The following is a 19,319-nucleotide window of genomic DNA, read 5'->3' as shown; positions in this document are numbered from 1 at the left end:
AAATTCCAATGTGATACGAGTAGTCTGAAATTATATTTGTGTTCAGCTTCAAGCAAAAACATATTCTGAGGAAGCAACACTTTAAAAAAAATTGTGTTATGCTGACCGGTTAATTGCCAGAGTCGATGGAGGGCAGCTGGTTCCTGCATGTCTCTATAGACTCAGTAGATGTGGGGTGGGGAGCATTCTGTCTGGTGTGGAGGATCGCAAGAAGCAGCAGGAGGCTTGTAAACTCAGTGGAGGACTCGCTGGTGGGCTGCCGGGCGGCGCGGCTCGGTTCTGCGCTGGACCTCAGTAAATCAATAGGGAGGGACAGTACAGGAGTCTGAAGGCACACAGATTCTTCCCAGATTCCTATGCATTATTTATTTATTTTGTAATTTACATAAGTTTCATGTTTCAAACTTATTTGCCGCTTAAAACATTTGACGTCACCAACCCGGGTCCTGACGTCGAAGACACGTCACCGCGAATCAAAGAGAGCACGCGACTCAACGTTGTCACGGAGTGGGCGGGGCAGCCAAACGCCACGTGATCTTTATGTTCATGTGGCCAAAAGTTCCTCTGCCCACCTTAAAGCATCTCCAGAGCTCATTGGCCGGAATCTCTCGGCCAACAGGATGTGCTGTTCTTGGTTACCAGGCTAAAGATGGCGGCGGTGTTGGAAGTAGACGGGCCCGGGCCGCTCGGAGATCACAGACATGAGATGGAGGAGGAGCCGGTGAGGACAGCGCTGTCGTACGCTTAGTGAGCCGCTCTCGCCTTCCGCCGGGTCCCCAGCTCCTTCCTGGACTCAGACAGGCCACACAGTCCCTGGTCGGTTTCAAATGAGAACACGGCCAACCTGGCACCTCGTCCCCGCCCCGATCCCCGAGTCGGTCGCGCCCCTCACCGGGTCCCGGTCCCGATCCCTGTCCTACTCAGTTCCAGACCCTCCTCGTTGCCAAGGGGTCCTGGATCTCGTCTCCCCGCCCGACACCATGTCCCGTTCTCCTTCCCGCCCAGTCCCATACCCTTCCCGTCTGCCACGGTGTCCCGAATTCTGCCTCCGTCCTCGCATATCACCGTAAGGCATCGAGGTTTTCCGGTCGCCCGCCTAATGTTTGCTCGACGCCGGTTCCCGGTATCTGTGCCGTCCTAACTGCCGAGGCTTCGTATCTCCGCACGCGATCGGTCACATTCCCCGCCGTTGACCACCTTGGTCCCAATCCAAGTTCCATCGCCTTTGTGTACCTGATCCCTGTGCACGTCTCGCCCCCGCCCCAGCGGTGAGGGAACCTTACTTGTCCACATCCTTGAACTGTCCTCGTTCCCCTCCATCAAAAATTCCTAGCCATAATTGTGCGCAGAAAGGAATATCAGTGACCTCTGTTGTCCACCCCATTCCGTCCGGAGCATCCTCACTTTTACATTCAGTTAGCTCCAGAGCGAGTTTTTGCGGGTTTTCTGCTGAGCCCTGTGAGAGAGCAATCCATGCAGGACTTGAGGACATGAGTCACAGAGAAAGGTTAAATAGGATAGGACGTTATTCTCTGGTGTTTCGGAGAATGAAAGGAAATTTGATAGAGTTATACAAAATTGAGGAGTATAGATTGAGTGGATACACGCAGGCTTTTTCCACTGAGGTTGGATGAAATTAGAACTAAATGGGTTAAGGGTGAAAGGTGAAATGTTTAAGGTGAACCTGAGAGGAAATTTCTTCACTCAGGGGGTGGTGAGAGTGTGGAACGAGCTGTCAGTGTAAGTGGTGGATGTCGAATTGATTCTGACATTAAGAGAAATTTGGTTGAGTACATGGATGGGAGGGGTATGGAAGGCTTTGGTCCTGGTGCAGGTCGATGGGACTCGGCAGAATGACAGTTTAGCATGGACGAGGTGAGCTGAAGGACCTGTTTCTGTGCTGTAGTGTTCTATGACTTCCAGTCAACCGAGGACCGCCATTTAAATCGGTGTCATTCTATCCTTTTAATCCAATTTCCCCTGTCATGCTGTTATAAAATTGAAGCTAGATTAAGAATAGTGGAGAGAGATATTTTTTGCCATCCAAAGGATGACAATATTTGGAAGGAATGCACTGTTTGGGGTGGTGGTGGTGGAGGCAAGGGACTCATGACAGAAGTATCTACGGAATACATGAGGGACTCGGCAGGTCAGGCAACGTCAGACATTGCTGAGTTCCTCCAGCATTTTGTATGTCTGCACGTGTGGCTTTGGATCAGTTGCACCTGCTAACTTTTCATCAAAATCACCATTGCAATTCCATCTAACTGCTTTTTAATCCAATTTCCTCTACTGTGCTTTTCTAAAATAAAGCGTTTAAAGCTAGTTTAAGGGTAAGGGGTTTAGAGTGGATTGGCTTTTCCCCCCTTCGAAGCGTGATAAGATTTGGAATGCATTGCCTGTGGTGGTGGAGGCACGCAACTCAGAGCATTTAAGTATCTAGATGATCATTTCAGTCACCAAGGCTGGTAAACATCAAGTGCTGGTAAATGAGATTAGTGTGGACTGGTTCTTAAAGATTGGTATGGATCCTGAGGGGTTATAAGCCATTGGTGAGGCTGCACTTGGAGTACTGTGAGCAGTTTTAGGCCCCTCATCTAAGAAAAGATGTGCTGGCATCAGAGAGGTTCATGAGAAAGATTTTGGGACTGAAAGGGTTTATGAATGAGGATTATCTGATAGCTCTGGGTGTGTACTAGCTGGAGTTTAGAACAAAGAGGGGCAGATCTCACTGTAACCTAAAGAATGGATGTAGAGAAGATGGTTCCTATAGCAGGAGAGTCAAGGACCAGAGGCTCGGAATACAGTGATGTCCATTTAGAGAAGAGATGAAGAGGGATTTCTTTAGCTCAGAGGGTGGTGAATCTAGGGAAATGATTGCCACAACTGGCTGTAGAGGCCTAGTCATTGGGTGTATTTAAAGCGGAGTTTGATAGGTTCTCGATTAGTACGGGGAGAAGGCAGGAGAATGAGGCTGAGAGGGATAATAAATCAGCCATGGTGGAATGGTGGAGCACACTTGATGAGCCAAAGGGCCCAATTCTGCCCCCATGTCTCGGTGCACTTGACTCTGGTGTCAGGGATGAAGAGGAATTTATTTAGCCAGAGGGTGGTGAATCTCAACAACTGTGCCTGTCAGCTCTTCTCTCCATTGTTTTCTGTTTAATATGTGCAGCCTTGTTATAACAAGCTGTCTTCACTCACTGCACTGCTGCTCACCCGACGATTTTTGCACCAATCGCTGTGCGTGGGAAAAATCCCGGGAGAGTAGCAGTTTCGGATATACTCAAAGCATCCCTTCTGGCACCAACAATCATTCCACAGTCAATGTCACTTAGTTCGCGTTTCTTCCCCATTCTGATGTTTTGTCTGGACAACAGCTGAACCTCTTGACCATGTCTGCGTGCTTTTATGCATTGAGTTGCTGCCACATATGATTGGCTGATTAGACATTTGCATTAACAAGCAGGGGTACAGGTGTTGGTCTCTCTATCCATGTACTGGCAAAATGCTAAGAGAACGGCTGAAAATGTTACTTGCCAAGTTAAGGGCTGTGAACAATGAAGTCTGTCTGTATGTGATATCACAAGGTGTTTCCAGCTAAAATCAGCACACAGGCCAAACCACTATAACAATACAAGTAACTAAGCAGCAACCAACAGGAATTCTGCAGATGCTGGAAATTCAAGCAACATACATCAAAGTTGCTGGTGAACGCAGCAGGCCAAGCAGCATCTGTAGGAAGAGGTGCAGTCGACGTTTCAGGCCGAGATCCTTCGTCAGGACCTAAGCAGCAATACCTGTTAGACAACACTAATGCTGAGGGTGTTCCATAATCAAAAGACGTCACTTTTTTTGATCAGTTATTGAGGCCTGCCATCAACCAGGGATGTTGCATCAGAGTTTTCCTTCCATTAGATGAGCTGCCACCCACGGCTGATGAGCCCCATTACCCGAAGCAGCAACCTGCCTTTGCCCCTTCTCCTGTCAGAAACGGTTCTGCCGGGCTTAGTAACTAAGCCAGAGCACGCCGTGGTACTACGATGTACTTTCTCTGTAACGATAACATATTCTGCATTCTGTCAGTGTGTTTCCCTTGTACTGCCTCAGTGCACTGTTGTGGTGAAATGATTTCACTGGATTGCATGCAAAAGTTTTTCCACTGTAGATTCCCATTAGATGAGATTCAACTTCATTGTCATTGTGCCGAGTACAGATACAAAGCCAATGAAATGCAGTTAGCATCTGACCGGAAGTGCAGAAGATAACTGTGCCTTGGTGCATAGAAATTAGAGCATATTACAGGCCCTTTGGCTCACAAGGTTGTACCGAGCTTTTAAACTACTCTCCCATCAATCTAACCCTTCCTTCTCACAGAGCCCTTTATTTTTCTATCATCCATATATGCCTATCTAAAAGTCTGTTAAATGTCCCTAGTGGATCTGCCTGTACCACCACCCCTGGCAGCATGTTCCACATACCCACCACTCTCTCTGTGTGTATAAAAAAAACGACCTCTGACATTCCCCCTATACTTCCCTCCAATCACCTTAAAATTATGCATTCTTGTATTGGCCATTTCCACCCTGGGGGTTAAAGGTCTCTTTCCATTCTATAAATGAATCTTAACATCTTGTATAACTCAATCAAGTCTCCTCTCATTCTCACAAGGAATTCTGCAGATGCTGGAAATTCAAGCAACACACATCAAAGTTGCTGGTGAACGCAGCAGGCCAGGCAGCATCTCTAAGAGGTACAGTCGACGTTTTGGGTCGAGACTCTTCGTCAGGACACCTGACGAAGGGTCTTGGCCTGAAACGTCGACTGTACCTCTTCCTAGAGATGCTGCCTGGCCTGCTGCGTTCACCAGCAACTTTGATGTGTGTTGCTCCTCTCATTCTCCTTCACTCCAAAAAGCAAAGCCCTAACTTGCTCAACCTATCCTCATAAGACATTCTTTCCAATCCAGGCAGGGTTATAGAAACATAGAAAACCTACAGCACAATACAGGCCCTTCAGCCCACAAAGTTGTGCCAAACATATCCCTACCTTAGAAATTACTAGGCCCTCTATTTTTCTAAGTTCCACGTACCTATCCAAAAGTCTCTTAAAAGACCCTATCGTATCCGCCTCCACCACCGTCGCTGGCAGCCCATTCCACGCACTCACCACTCTCTGAGTGAAAAAACTTACCCCTGACATTTCCTCTGTACCTACTCCCAAGTACCTTAAAACTGTGCCCTCTTGTGGCAACCGTTTCAGCCCTGGGAAAAAGCCTCTGACTATCCACACAATCAATGCCTCTCATCATCTTATACACCTCTATCAGGTCCTGGTAAATCTCTCCAATCCAGACAGGCTCCTGGTAAATCTGCTCTCTATAGAAAGTTGTGGAAGCTTTCTATAAATGAGGTGACCAGGACTAAACATAATACTTCAATTGAGGTCTTACCCTGCTGCTCTTGAATTCAAGTCTGCTAATGTGCATTAGGTCCTGCTGAAGGATCTCAGCCCGAAACATCAACTGTTTATTCACCTCTGTAGATGCTGCCTGACCTGCTGAGCTCCGCCAGCATTTTGTGTGTGTGGCTCTGGGTTTCCAGCGTCTGCAGAAACTCTTGTGTTTATACATTACGGTAGACTAAGACTTGGTGCATCAGTTCGATTGAAGGTACTCTCTTCCCAGCTCTTTAGAACCCCTCAGCAGCTCATGACAATCTTAATCTAGGTAATAAGTTTCAGCCCACAGAAAAATTAAACTCCATATCCTTCAGACTCAGTGACAACTATGGCGATGAAGATTGTACATTCAATTATGTGGACGAGCAGCTTGCCTGAAGCAGGGGTGTAAATCACCAAACAGGATTAGCATAGCATCGATAGGAAGTGGAAACTATTTATACCCTTCCTTCAGTGAGATCATGGCTAACTAATATCTCCATACACCCATGCTTATTAATTATCCCAGGCCACTGACTGAACACAAATCTAACAATGTTGGAGACATAGGAGAGACAGCAGATGGTGGAGACTGAAGATTGCTTAATGTCATTTCCAGTGCACAGGTGTAAAGGAGAACAAAATAATTGTTACTCTGGATCCAATGCAGCCCAAAAACACACAGTAGGATAAAGAACACAATAGTAAAAAACACAATAAATATAATTACATACAAAAGCTTACATACATAATCTGGAGTAACACATGAAATGCTAGGGGTTATTTAGTGAAAGTGTTCAAGATGTGGAAGCTGTAGAAGGGTTGCAGAGGATGCTGTCTGCATTAGAGAATGTGTATCATGAGGATATGATGAGTAAGGTGGGGCTTTTCTCTTTGGAGTGAAGGAGGATGAGAGAAGACTTGTATAAGACCATAAGATATAGGAGTAGAATTATGCTATTTGGGCCCGTTGGGTCTGCTCCGCCATTTTGTCAGAGGTGATTTATTATTTCCCTCAACCCCGTTCTCCTGCTTTTGCCTCGTAACCTCTGATGAATTACTAATGAACAATCTATCTCCCTTCATTTTAAATATACCGCGAGGATAGGTTGACCCTCCACACCTGTCTGTGGCAATAACTTCCACAATTCACCATCCTCTGTCTAAAGAAATTCCTCCTCATCTCTGTTCTAAAGAGGTGTCTTTGTATTCTGAGGCTGTGCCCTCTGGTCCTAGACTCTCCCGCTATCGGAAACATCCTCTTCACGCCCACTCTATCTAGGTCTTTCATATGCAATAGGTTTCAATAAGGTTCTCCCTCATTCTAAACTCCAGTGAGTACAGGCCCAGAGCCATCAAGCATTCTTTATCCATTAACCCTTTCATTTCTGGTATAACTTGGGTGCCACACTGTTACAGCTCAGGGTGTAAGAGTTTGGAGTTCAATTCTGATGTCCTCTCTAAGCATGTTTGGATGTTCTTCCCCATGTGCCCACAGGTTTCCTTGCGCAGTCCAGAGATGTACTGGTTAGTAAGTTACTTGGTCGTTGTAATTGTCTGGTGACTAGGCTAGGGTTAAATAGGTGGGTTGCTGAGCAGCACAGCTTGAAAGGGTAGAGGGCCTGTTCTGTTCTGTATGTCTAAATAAATATATTCTCGTGAACATCGTCTGTATGCAGTTGAATGCCAGCACATTCTTTCTTAGAAAAATGGCCCATAACTGCTCACAATATTCCAATTGCAGCCTGACCACCAATGCCTTGTAAAGCCTCAGCTTTACATCCTTTATATCCTTATAAGATGATAAGACTCAGTAGATAACCAAAGGTTCATTTTATTGTCAAAGTATGAATGTATAATACAATTTTGAAATTTGTCTACTCTAGATGGCGATTAAATACCGAAAGACCATGGGTGTTGATGACAGAAAATACATCCCCTACCCCCCCCCCAACTCTGGCATGAGAAAGAAAAGAAACAAAACTTTTCCCAACATCACCCCCCCCCACCCACAGCAAAAAACAATCAACAATCCTCTACACGTAACAATCTCCGACCCCCCCATTCGCAGAGAAGAACAGCAACAGTAGCACCAAGCCCCCATCTCCCCCTATGACACACAAAATTAACAGATCACCCATCCGCCAATTGACCACAAGAAAAAACACCAATATAAAGTGCAGTTCAATAGTCACATAAATTTCAGGATCTAGGAAACGTCTTTTTGTCTGCATACGAGGAGAGCAGCTGCGTAAAGAGTCCTTTACATAAAGAGTGACTGCCCACCCGGGTCCTAATGCTATTGAGCAAGGGCTGAATGCCACCCACCTGGGGCCGAATGCACCAGTCCATGCCGAGCATTTGCTGACTCCCTCCTCATTCACGTCGATACTTCAATCTTCCTTGCTGCTTTGAGATGGAGTTATTCATGGCCCCGTGCCTCTTTTCCACAAGTCACCTCATGTTTTCGGACCTTTCCCCCCACCGTCCCCGTCTCTGGTCTGCATGAGGCAGCTGACCGGACACAACATAGCACTGGATCCTTCGATTGAGATTCAAACTGTATGTCACAAGCTGCAACAATTCCCGTAACACAAGACAAAAAGAACAAGCAGAAGGCATAGAAAATGTGGAATAATTGGAAACTTTTGCTATCTGGATGATGTCGCCAGTGGAATCGTTGTTTGCTGGTGACATCTTTTTCCCGGGGAGAAATGTCTGGTACAAAAGGGCCTAATTTTTAGCTATTTTGAGGGAAGTATGTGTGGTAGGGTTGTATTGATTGAACCCTGATCGGTAATCGCAGGCACTGTCGGTTATTGCTAACTTACCACCAACATGCCCCCTAAGTCAACCCTGTCTCGTGGTCCAAAAGGATATCCCAAGCAATTAATTGTGGATGGCATGGTAGTGGTAGAGGCTAGCGCTGCGCTTTACAGTATCAGCAATCGGGATTCAATTCCCACCGCTGACTGTCAGAAGTTTGTGTGTTCTCATGACTGCGTGTTTCCTCAGGGTGCTCCAGTTTCCTCCCACGTTCCAAAGATGTGTGGGTTAGGGTTAGCGAGTTTTGGGCATGCTATGTTGGCGCTGGAAGCATGGCCACACTTGTGCGCTGCCCAGCGTATCCTCAGACTGTGTTGGTCGTTGACGCAAAACGACACATTTCACTGTATATTTTGATGTCCATGTGACAAATAAACCTAATTTAACTTTAAAAGATATACAGGTGAGTAAGTTAACACACACAACTTGTAGGCTAGTGAGTTGTGGGCATGGTATGTTGGCACTGGAAGCATGACAAAACTTGCGAGCTGTCCCCCAGCACATCCTCGGAATGTGTTAATCGCTGACACAAAACAGCACATTTCACTTGTTTTCAATCTACGTGTGACAAAAACAATCAGCACAGTGCTATTGCAACTCAGGGCATCGGAGTTCAGGGTTTAATCCTGGCTTTCTCTGTGAGGAGTTTGTACATCCTCCACGTGGAATGTGTTGGGTTCCTCCCACAGTCCAAAGATGGACCAGTTAGTAGGTTAGTTTGTCATTGTAAATTGTCCTGTGGCTGGGCTGCTGTTAGATCGGTAGCTTGCTGGATGGTGTGGCTCGTTGACTGGAAAGGCCTGTTCAGTATCTCTAAATAAAAACTAATGATAATTAAATCATCTTGAATAAATTTGATAAACAGTGATTGTGCTTTGTAAGCAGAATGCCAATAATTTTCAGTTTGGTGCCATTAATAGAACTTAAGTAACTGGTTTGTTTATTTATGGCTTGTTTGAACTCTTTGCCTAGGACATGCTGCACTCTCTGTTGTTCGAATAATGTTTTGAAAGGTTTGCCATTGGACAGTAATGTGCCTAGAATGTCATCACTTGCATGTAGTGCATCCTACTGTACTGGGCTGTTGGCCTAAATCCTGACCAACGATGTTTGAATTGAAGATTAGAACTTTACTAGTAACATGCATGGAAACATACAGTGAAACTTGTCATTTGCATCAACAACCACATAGTCCAAGAATGTGCTGGGGGGCAGCCTGCAAGTGTCGCCATGCTTCTGGCGACAATGTAGTATGCCCACATCTTATTAGCCGTGACTCGTAAGTTATTAGAATGTGGGAGGAAACACACACAGTCATGGGGAGAGTGTGCAGACTCCTTATAGGCGGTGGTGAGATTGGAACCCTGATCAGAGAATGCTGGAGCTGTCGAGCTATTGTGCTAACCGCTACGCTACTGTGCACCAACCAACCCTCTTAAAAACAGGCAGAACTGTATATTTAAAGTTGTTAACTCTTTCTCAGTCTGAAAGAGCATCCCAAGCAATTAATTGTAAATGGCATTGGTAATGTAGCAGATAGTGCGATGCTTTACTGTGCCAGTGATCAGGGTTCAATTTCTGCCCACTGTCCATTGTTAATAGTTGGCCCATTATTTTGTTACCGATGCCTGATTCCAGAAACACCACATCTACCCTCAAGCTCTGTAAGAATTCTTTATGCTCCAACAATAACAAAAAGATTCCAGAAGATCTACCATTCTGAGTGACAAATCTGTGGTGCTGTCTACCCCAGAGTGAGCGCAGTCATTGAGTTTATTCAAACCGCTCAGTGGCCACTTTATTAGCTACAGGAATGGAACCTGGTATGGTCTTCTGCTGCTGAAGTCAATCCACTTCAAGGTTCGATGTGTTGTGCTTTTAGAGTTGTTTTTCTGCACACCGCTATTGTAATGAGTGCTTTATTCAGTTGTTGTTGCCTTCCCCTTAGCTTGAACCAGTCTGGCTATTTGCTGACCTCTCATTAACAAGGAATATTCACCCACAGTGCTACCACTCTCTGGTTTTCACACTATTCTCTGTAAACTCTAGAGACTGTTGTGTATGAAAATCGCAGGAGACCTGCAGTTTGAGATACTTAAACCACCCTGTCTGGCACCAACAATTATTCCACAGTCAAAGCCACTTTGATCATATTTCTTCCCCATTCTGGTGTTTGGTCTGAACAACCACTGAACCTCTTGACTGTCCCTGCGTGCTTTTATGCATTGAGTTGCTGCCACATGATTGGCTGATTAGATATTCACATTATCAAGTAGGTGTACAGGTGATCCTAATAAAGTGGCTACTGAGTGTTTGTACATGAGCTTTCATCTGTCTGTCCACGTACTGGCAAAATGCTAAGAGAACAGCAGAAATCATTACTTCCCAGGTTAGGGCAGTGAAACAATGAAGTAATTGTGACTCATAGAAGTACATCTGTGTGACATCACAAGATGTTTCCTGTTAACATCAGAAAACAAAGCTAAAGCACTATAACAACACAAGTAGCTAGTCAGCGATACCTGTTAGACAACTCTTGCCATCAAGCGCAGTGCTTCATGGTGTGTTACATTGTCAAAGACATCAATTTTTGCTCTTATGGCCACTGAATATATTCTCAATATTAGTGGAATCAGTAGATATGAGGGAAAATGGTGCTGAGCGGTACTCCTATCTCTTAGGTTATGAGAAGTGGAGAGAGTGAGCAATTTCCAGTTCCTGGGTGAAAGTATCTCTGAGGATCTAACCTGGACCCAACAAAGTGATGCAGCTACAAAGAAGGCACGGCAGAGGCTGTATTTCATTTGGGGTTTGAGAAGATTTGGTATGTCACCAAAAACACTCAAATTTCTACAGATGTTCTGCGGAGAGCATTCTGACTGGCTGTATCACTGTCTTACTGAAGGTTATTGGGTGATGAATTTAAAGCTGTGGATGTTGTCTGTGTGGATTTTAAGGCGTTTGACTGAGTCTGTCATGGGAGGCTCATCCAGAAGATTAAGATCCATGGGGGTCCATGGTGAATTGGCCATTTGGATTCAGAACTAGCTTGCCCACAGAAGATGGTGGTTAATGGGACTTATTCTGACTGGAGACCTGTGGTGTTCCACAAGAGCCCATACTGGGATCTGTGCAGGTTTTGATGCATGTATGTGACCTGGATGAAAGTGTGTGGATTTGTAAGTTTGCAAACAATACAAAGATTGTGGTGTGGACAGTGTAGAAGACTGGCAAAGGACACAGTGGGGCTTAGACCAGTTGCAGAGGTAGTCAGAGAAAAGCCTGACGGAGTTTAACCCTGCAAATATGAGGTGTTGTACTTTCGTATGTCAAACATTCAGAGATAGTATGCTATTAATGGTAAGATCCTTAACAGAGTTGATGAGCAGAGGGATCTTGGGGTCTAAGTTCATAGTTCCTTCAAACTGACAACTACGTAGGGTGGTTAGAAGGTGTAAGACATACTTGTCGTTATTAGTCATGGAATTGAATTCAAGAGTTGGGAAGTTATCTTGCAGTTGTGTAGAGATCTCCTTAGTCACATCTGGAGTATTGCATTCAGTTGTGGTTTCTCCATTACAGGAAGAATATTGAGGCTTTGGAGATGGTTTTACCAAGATGTTGACTGGATCAGGGCATGTGCTGTAGCGGCAGGTTGGACAGGTTGTCTACTGTGGAGCATCGGAGGCTGAGGGGAGTTTGAGATTGAGAGGTAGAGATAGAGTAGACAGTATCTTTTTCCCAGAGGACACACATTTAAGGAAAGGAGAGCAAGTTCAAAGGAGCAGTGTGGAGCAAATATTTTTAACACAAAATGTCAGCTGCCTGAGGTGCTGGTTGAGGCAAATAGGAAGGAGACTCTTAGTCATAGTCATAGTCATACTTTATTGATCCCGGGGGAAGTTGGGAAATAGGCACATAAATGTACAGGAACCGGAAGGATATGGACATTGTGCAAGCAGAAAGGATTAGTTTAGTTGGGCATTTAATCACTTGTTTAATTAGTTTGGCACAAGTTTGTAGGCTGAAAGGCCTGTTCCTGTCCTGATATGTTCTATGAGTGGTGGAGAAGGAGCAAGGGGACAGATGGCCTCCCCATCCCCACCACTACACAAAACACGAGTTAAAAGTTCTTAAGTGAGGTCAGATGACATTTCTTTCCAGTGAGGGATCGGTCTTGAAAGTCAGACTGTTCTTTTACAGTAGCTGATGGGAATAATTAATGACCATGGTTTGTAATGCTGCCTGATATGTCTGCTTGATTTGTTCTCACAATCCCTGTACTTGCTGAGTCCTTCCACAGATACGTGACCTTAACTGAATGCAGATAAACCCAAGCAATCTTTGCCTCTAATGATCTTTGTCTTTTCTTTCAGATCGACTTGACAGGCTTGTCACCAGAAGAAAGATGGAGGTGAGACACATGAACAGTAAGGTAGGAGATAGAGGCACTGGAGAAGGTGCTAAAGAAATTTACAAGGATGATTCCAGACCTGAACCTGATGAAGAAACTATTGAATCAACTCTTTCCTTTAAACTATCACTCGGAATTTATTTGTTAAAAAATGTCTTTGAAATTTATGGAGGACTTCAATAAAGTGGCCATCAAGATCGAGCATAGAACAGTACAGCCTAGGAACAGGGCCTTTGGCCCACAGTGTTGAGCCAAATCAAATAAATTAATATTCAGGTGGCCAACTAAAGTTGTGCCTACACAATGTCCATATTGTGGGATCTCTGTGATTTTTTTTCTGATCTCTGGATTCTTTTAAAGTCCAAGAATGAGTGGAAACTTGTTGCTTCACGATTGTTTATTTTAAAGTTTAAACAAAGGAGCAGATGCAGAGCACGTGAAGCTAATGGAAAGACAGAGAACAATGCCAAGGACAAGAACAAGATGATGCCTTTGCAAAAGCTAGTACTTTTGTTCTTCAGATAACACCACATTCTTGAGATTAAAAAGACCAATTAAGACAATAGCCGGAGCATGTGTGTCACGTGCTAATACACAGCAAATGAAACAGGTGATGAACTGTTATATAGCTGCTATACCACTTTTCCACCAGTAGGTAGAGGCAAAACACCACATAATGTGAAAATATACGAGTTTGTAGAAACACAAATTGTCGATAAGAATGACAATTTTAGACTTGCATTAATTCAACTAATATCTTATTAAAACATAAAAAACAATTGATAATAATATCCTTCCATATTCCTCATATACATGTGCCTATCTAAACATCTCTTAGAAGTGCCTGATGTATCTGCCTCTAGCCCCACCCCAGGCAGCGCATTGCAGACACCCACCACTCTCTGTGTAAATAAACTTGCTCCTCACATCTCCTTTGAAATTACCCCCTCTCACCTTAAATGCATACCCTCTGGTATTAGACATTTCAGTCTTGATAAAAAGATGCTGTCTGTCGACTCTTATCTGTGCCTCTCATAATCTTATAAACCTCTTATCGGATCTTTCAGCCTCTGCCTCTCCAGAGAAAACAACCCACCTTTCTCCAGCCTCTCCTCATAGCTCATACCCTTTAATCAGGCAGCATCCTGGTGAACCTCTTCTGCAGGAGAGCTGTGTCAGTTTCCAGGAGTCCAAATTCACTCGTAGAGCTGCTGCTAAATCAAATAAAGCTGAGATTATTCATCTGGAACAAAGTGAAACTACGGCTGAAGGCTGTGGTTACCTTATAAGGTAACTGGAGAATGCACCCTAACATTGAAATAGTCATGAACTTACTATTGAAATAGTCATGAACTTGTGATTCTAAGTTCAAAGTAAATTTATTATTAAAGTACACTACCCAAGATTCATTGTCTTGCAGGTATTCACAGTAGAACGAAGAGATACAATAGAATCAATGCAAAGTTGCACAGAAAGAAAAACCTGACAAACAATATGCAAAAGAAGACAAACTAATAATTATAATAATGATAATGAAGTATCTAAATGATAATTGCCGCTGTAAAAATAGATGGAGAAGGGAGTCAGTTTATGAAAATCAAGAGAGGCATTAGACAAGGGGTGTGTTTTGTAGACAATAGACAATAGGTACAGGAGTAGGCCATTCGGTCCTTCGAGCCAGCACCGCCATTCACTGTGATCATGGCTGATCATCCACAATCAGTATCCAGTTCCTGCCTTATCCCCATAACCTTTGATTCCGCTACCTTTAAGAGCTCTATCCATCTCTTTCTTGATCCATCTCTTTCTTGAAAGCATCCACAAAATTGGCCTCCACAGCCTTCTGGGACAGAGCATTCCATATATCCACCACTCTCTGGGTGAAAAAGTTTTTCCTCAACTCCGTTCTAAATGGCCTACCCCTTATTCGTAAACTGTGGCCCCTGGTTCTGGACTCACCCATCAGCAGGAACATGCTTCCTGCCTCCAGCGTGTCCAATCCCTTAATAATCATATGTTTCAATAAGATCCCCTCTCTGCCTTCTAAATTCCAGAGTATACAAGCCCAGTCGCTCCTATCTTTCAACGTATGACAGTCCCGCCATCTCGGGAATTAACCTTGTTAACCTACGCTGCACTCCCTCAATAGCAAGAATGTCCTTCCTCAAATTTTGAGACCAAAACTGCAAACAGTACTCCAGGTGTGGTCTTACCAGGGCCCTGTACAGCTGCAGAAGGACCTCTTTGCTCTTATACTCAATTCCCCTTGTTATGAAGGCCAGCATGCCATTAGCTTTCTTCACTGCCTGCTGTACCTGCATGCTTGTTTTCAGTGACTGATGTACAAGAACACCTAGATCTCGTTGTGCTTCCCCTTTTCCTAACTTGACTCCATTTAGATAATAATCTGTTCTTACCACCAAAGTGGATAACCTCACATTTATCCACATTAAACTGCATCTGCCAGTTTAGTGTGGACAGTTTTCTCCCCTGCTTTATTTAATGTGTACAGTGAAACAATATTACAAAAAATAAGAGACATCTTTGGAATCAAAGTTGGCGGTGAAAACATAAATAATTTCAGATATGCAGATGACACTTAATTGCAAGTATGGAGGAAGATCTACAAAAAGCTGATATAGTTGTTGAAGAAAGTGCAAAAATGGGTCTATCTATCAGTTGCAAAAAGACAGAATGTATGGTGATATCCAAAAAGAAAGAGAATCTGATCTGCAGGCTGGGAATAAACGGGTAAGACATAAAACAAGTACAGAACTTTTCCTGTTTAGGAAGCTGGGTGACATTAGATGGCAGGTGCGACATGGACATCAAAAGAAGAATAGGGATGGCAAAGGACACCTTTACGAGAATGAAGAGTATACTGACCAATACTAAACTAGGCATGGCAACCCGCCTCAGAGTACTGAAATGTTGCGTTTATCCAGTTGTGTTGTATGATTCTGAATGTTGGACAGTATCTAGTAACATGAGAAAACGAATTGAAGCAGCAGAGATGTGGCTTTTGAGGAGGATGCAAAGAATATCATGGATGAAACGAATATCTAATGAGGATGTCATGAACAGAGCAAACACAAAGAGAAATAATGTATGAGATCATGAAAAGGCAACATAACTTCATTGGACATATGATTAGGAAAGAGGAGTTAGAATGCATGGTAATTATAGGAAAGATTGAAAGGAAGAAAGCAAGAGGAAGACAAAGACCAATGATGATGAAGACAGCAGCCAGAGAACTTTAAAAGGGATGGAGAGGGCAGAAAAAGGGGAGGAGGGGTGGCATGACTGGCCAGGGATACCATTACAGCTACAGAAAGGGTGGGTAATGTAGCAGGATCCTCTTTTGAGTTAGTATGGGTGGAAGTCAGGAACAGGAAGGGAGCAGTTACTCTACTGGGGGTATTCTATAGGCCTCCTGGTAGCAGCAGAGATACCGAGGAGCAGATTGGGAGGCAGATTTTGGAAAGGTCCAAAATAACAGGGTTGTTATCATGGGTGACTTTAACTTCCCTAATATTGATTGGCACCTGATTATTTCCAAGGGTTTAGATAGGGCAGAGTTTGTTAAGTGTGTCCAGGACAGATTCCTGTCACAGTATGTGGACAGGCCGACTAGGGGGAATGCCATACTAGATCTAGTACTAGGTAATGAACCGGGTCAGGTCACAGATTTCTCAGTGGGTGAGCATCTGGGGGACAGTGACCACTGCTCCCTGGCCTTTAGCATTATCATGGAAAAGGATAGAATCAAAGAGGGCAGGAAAATTTTTAATTGGGGAAGGGCAAATTATGAGGCTATAAGGCTAGAACTTGTGGGTGTGAATTGGGATGATGTTTTTGCCGGGAAATGTACTGTGGACATGTGGTCGATGTTTAGAGATCTCTTGCAGGATGTTAGGGATAAATTTGTCCCAGTGAGGAAGATAAAGAATGGTAGGGTGAAGGAACCATGGGTGACAAGTGAGGTGGAAAATCTAGTCAGGTGGAAGAAGGCAGCATACATGAGGTTTAGGAAGCAGGGATCAGATGGGTCTATTGAAGAATAAAGGGAAGCAAGAAAGGAGTTTAAGAAGGGGCTGAGAAGAGCAAGAAGGGGGCATGAAGGCCTTGGCGAGTAGGGTAAAGGAAAACCCCAAGGCATTCTTCAATTATGTGAAGAAAAAAAGGATGACGGGAGTGAAGGTAGGACCGATTAGAGATAAAGGTGGGAAGATGTGCCTGGAGGCTGTGGAAGTGAGCGAGGTCCTCAATGAATACTTCTCTTCAGTATTCGCCAATGAGAGGGAACTTGATGATGGTGAGGACAATATGAGTGAGGTTGATGTTCTAGAGCATGTTGATATTAAGGGAGAGGAGGTGTTGGAGTTGTTAAAATGCATTAGGACGGATAAGTCCCCGGGGCCTGACGGAATATTCCCCAGGCTGCTCCACGAGGTGAGAGAAGAGATTGCTGAGCCTCTGGCTAGGATCTTTATGTTCTCGTTATCCACGGGAATGGTATCGGAGGATTGGAGGGAGGCAAATGTTGTCCCCTTGTTCAAAAAAGTTAGTAGGGATAGTCCAGGTAATTATAGACCAGTGAGCCTTGCGTCTTTTGGAAAAGTTTCTTAGAGATAGGATCTCTGGGCATTTAGAGAATCATGGTCTGATCAGGGACAGTCAGCATGGTTTTGTGAAGGGCAGTTCGTGTCTAACAAGCCTGATAGAGTTCTTTGAGGAGGTGACCAGGCATATAGATGAGGGTAGTGCAGTGGATGTGATCTATATGAATTTTAGTAAGGCATTTGACAAGGTTCCGCACGGTAGGCTTATTCAGAAAGTCAGAAGGCAAGGGATCCAGGGAAGTTTGGCCAGGTGGATTCAGAATTGGCTTGTCTGCAGAAGGCAGAGGGTCGTGGCGGAGGGAGCACATTCAGATTGGAGGATTGTGACTAGAGGTGTCCCACAAGGATCTGTTCTGGGACCTCTACTTTTCGTGATTTTTATTAATGACCTGGATGTGGGGGTAGAAGGGTGCGTTGGCAAGTTGCAGACAACACAAAAGCTGGTGGTGTTGTAGATGGTGTAGAGGATTGTCAAAGATTGCAGAGAGACATTGATAGGATGCAGAAGTGGGCTGAGAAGTGGCAGATGGAGTTCAACCTGGAGAAGTGTGAGGTGGTACACTTTGGAAGGATAAACTCCAAGGCAGAGTACAAAGTAAATGGCAGGATATTTGGTAGTGTGGAGGAGCAGAGGGATCTGGGGGTATATGTCCACAGATCCCTGAAAGTTGCCTCACAGATAGATAGGGTAGTTAAGAAAGCTTATGGGGTGTTAGCTTTCATAAGTCGAGGGATAGAGTTTAAGAGTCGCGATGTAATGATGCAGCTCTATAAAACTCTGGCTACTGTGGGAGGCGAGGGAGGAGATTGCTGAGCCTCTGGCGATGATCATTGCATCATCAATGGGGGCAGGGGAGGTTCTGGAGGATTGGAGGGTTGGAGGTGTTGTTCCCTTATTCAAGAAAGGGAGTAGAGATAGTCCAGGAAATTATAGACCAGTGAGTCTTACTTCAGTGGTTAGTAAGTTGATGGAAAAGATCCTGAGAGGCAGGATTTATGAACATTTGGAGAGGCATAATATGATTAGGAATAGTCAGCATGGCTTTGTCAAAGGCAGCTCGTGCCTTACGAGCCTGATTGAATTTTTTGAGAATGTGACTAAACACATTGATGAAGGTAAAGCAGTAGTGTAGTGTATGTGGATTTTAGCAAGGCATTTAATAAGGTACCCCATGCAAGGCTTATTGAGAAAGTAAGGAGGCATGGAATCCAAGGGGACATTGCTTTGTGGATCCAGAATTGTCCTGCCCACAGTAGGCAAAGAGTGGTTGTAGACAGGTCATATTCTGCCTGGAGGTCAGTGACCAGTGGTGTGCCTCAGGGATCTGTTCTGGGACTCCTTTGTGATTTTTATAAATGACCTGGATGAGGAAGTGGAGGGATGGGTTAGTAAATTTGCTCATGACACAAAGATTTGGTGGTGTTGTGGATAGTGTGGAGGGCTGTCAGGGGTTACAGTGGGACATTGATTGGATGCAAAACTGGGCTGAGAAGTGGCAGATGGAGTTCAACCCAGATAAGTGTGAGGTGGTTCATTTTGGTAGGTCAAATATGATGGCAGAATATAGTATTAATGGTAAGACTCTTGGCAGTGTGGAGGATCAGAGGGATCTTGGGGGTCTGTGTCCATAGGACACTCAAAGCTGCTACGCAAGTTGACTCTGTGGTTAAGAAGGTATACGGTACATTGGCCTTCATCAACCATGGGATTAAGTTTAAGAGCTGAGAGGTAGTGTTACAGCTATATAGGACCCTGGTCAGACCCCATTTGGAGTATTGTGCTCAGTTCTGGTCACCTCACTACAAGAAGGATGTGGAAACTATAGAAAGGGTGCAGAGGAGATTTACAAGGATGTTGCCCGGATTGAGCATGCCTTATGAGAATAGCTTGAGTGAACTTGGCCTTTTCCCCTTGGAGTGACGAAGGATGAGAGGGGACCTGATAGAGGTGTGTAAGATGATGAGAGGCATTGATCATGTGGATAGTCGGAGGCTTTTTCCCAGGGCTAAAGTGGCTA

The 19,319-nt window shown here is 44.5% G+C and overlaps 1 protein-coding gene across 2 annotated transcripts in view; it reads left to right on the top strand.

Annotated features, from left to right (window-relative positions):
• Window positions 1-605: 605 nt before the first annotated feature.
• Window positions 606-19,319, top strand: part of LOC134349822 (E3 ubiquitin ligase RNF121) — an 88,448-nt gene continuing 69,734 nt past the window's right edge. The window contains exons 1-2 of one of the 2 annotated variants that reach the window (XM_063054740.1): window positions 606-721; window positions 12,642-12,679. In XM_063054740.1, the coding sequence (XP_062910810.1) occupies window positions 650-721; window positions 12,642-12,679 (110 nt within the window). In that variant the 5' untranslated portion in view covers window positions 606-649. Of the gene's footprint in view, window positions 722-12,641; window positions 12,701-19,319 lie in introns of both variants that reach the window. The other variant, XM_063054741.1, reaches the window with a different exon arrangement.

This window comes from Mobula hypostoma, chromosome 7 (genome assembly GCF_963921235.1).
Source record: "Mobula hypostoma chromosome 7, sMobHyp1.1, whole genome shotgun sequence".
In the NCBI taxonomy this organism is placed as follows: Eukaryota; Metazoa; Chordata; class Chondrichthyes; order Myliobatiformes; family Myliobatidae; genus Mobula; species Mobula hypostoma.
Note: the sequence above shows the minus strand (reverse complement) of the source record. Positions and strands in the feature narration are given on the sequence as shown.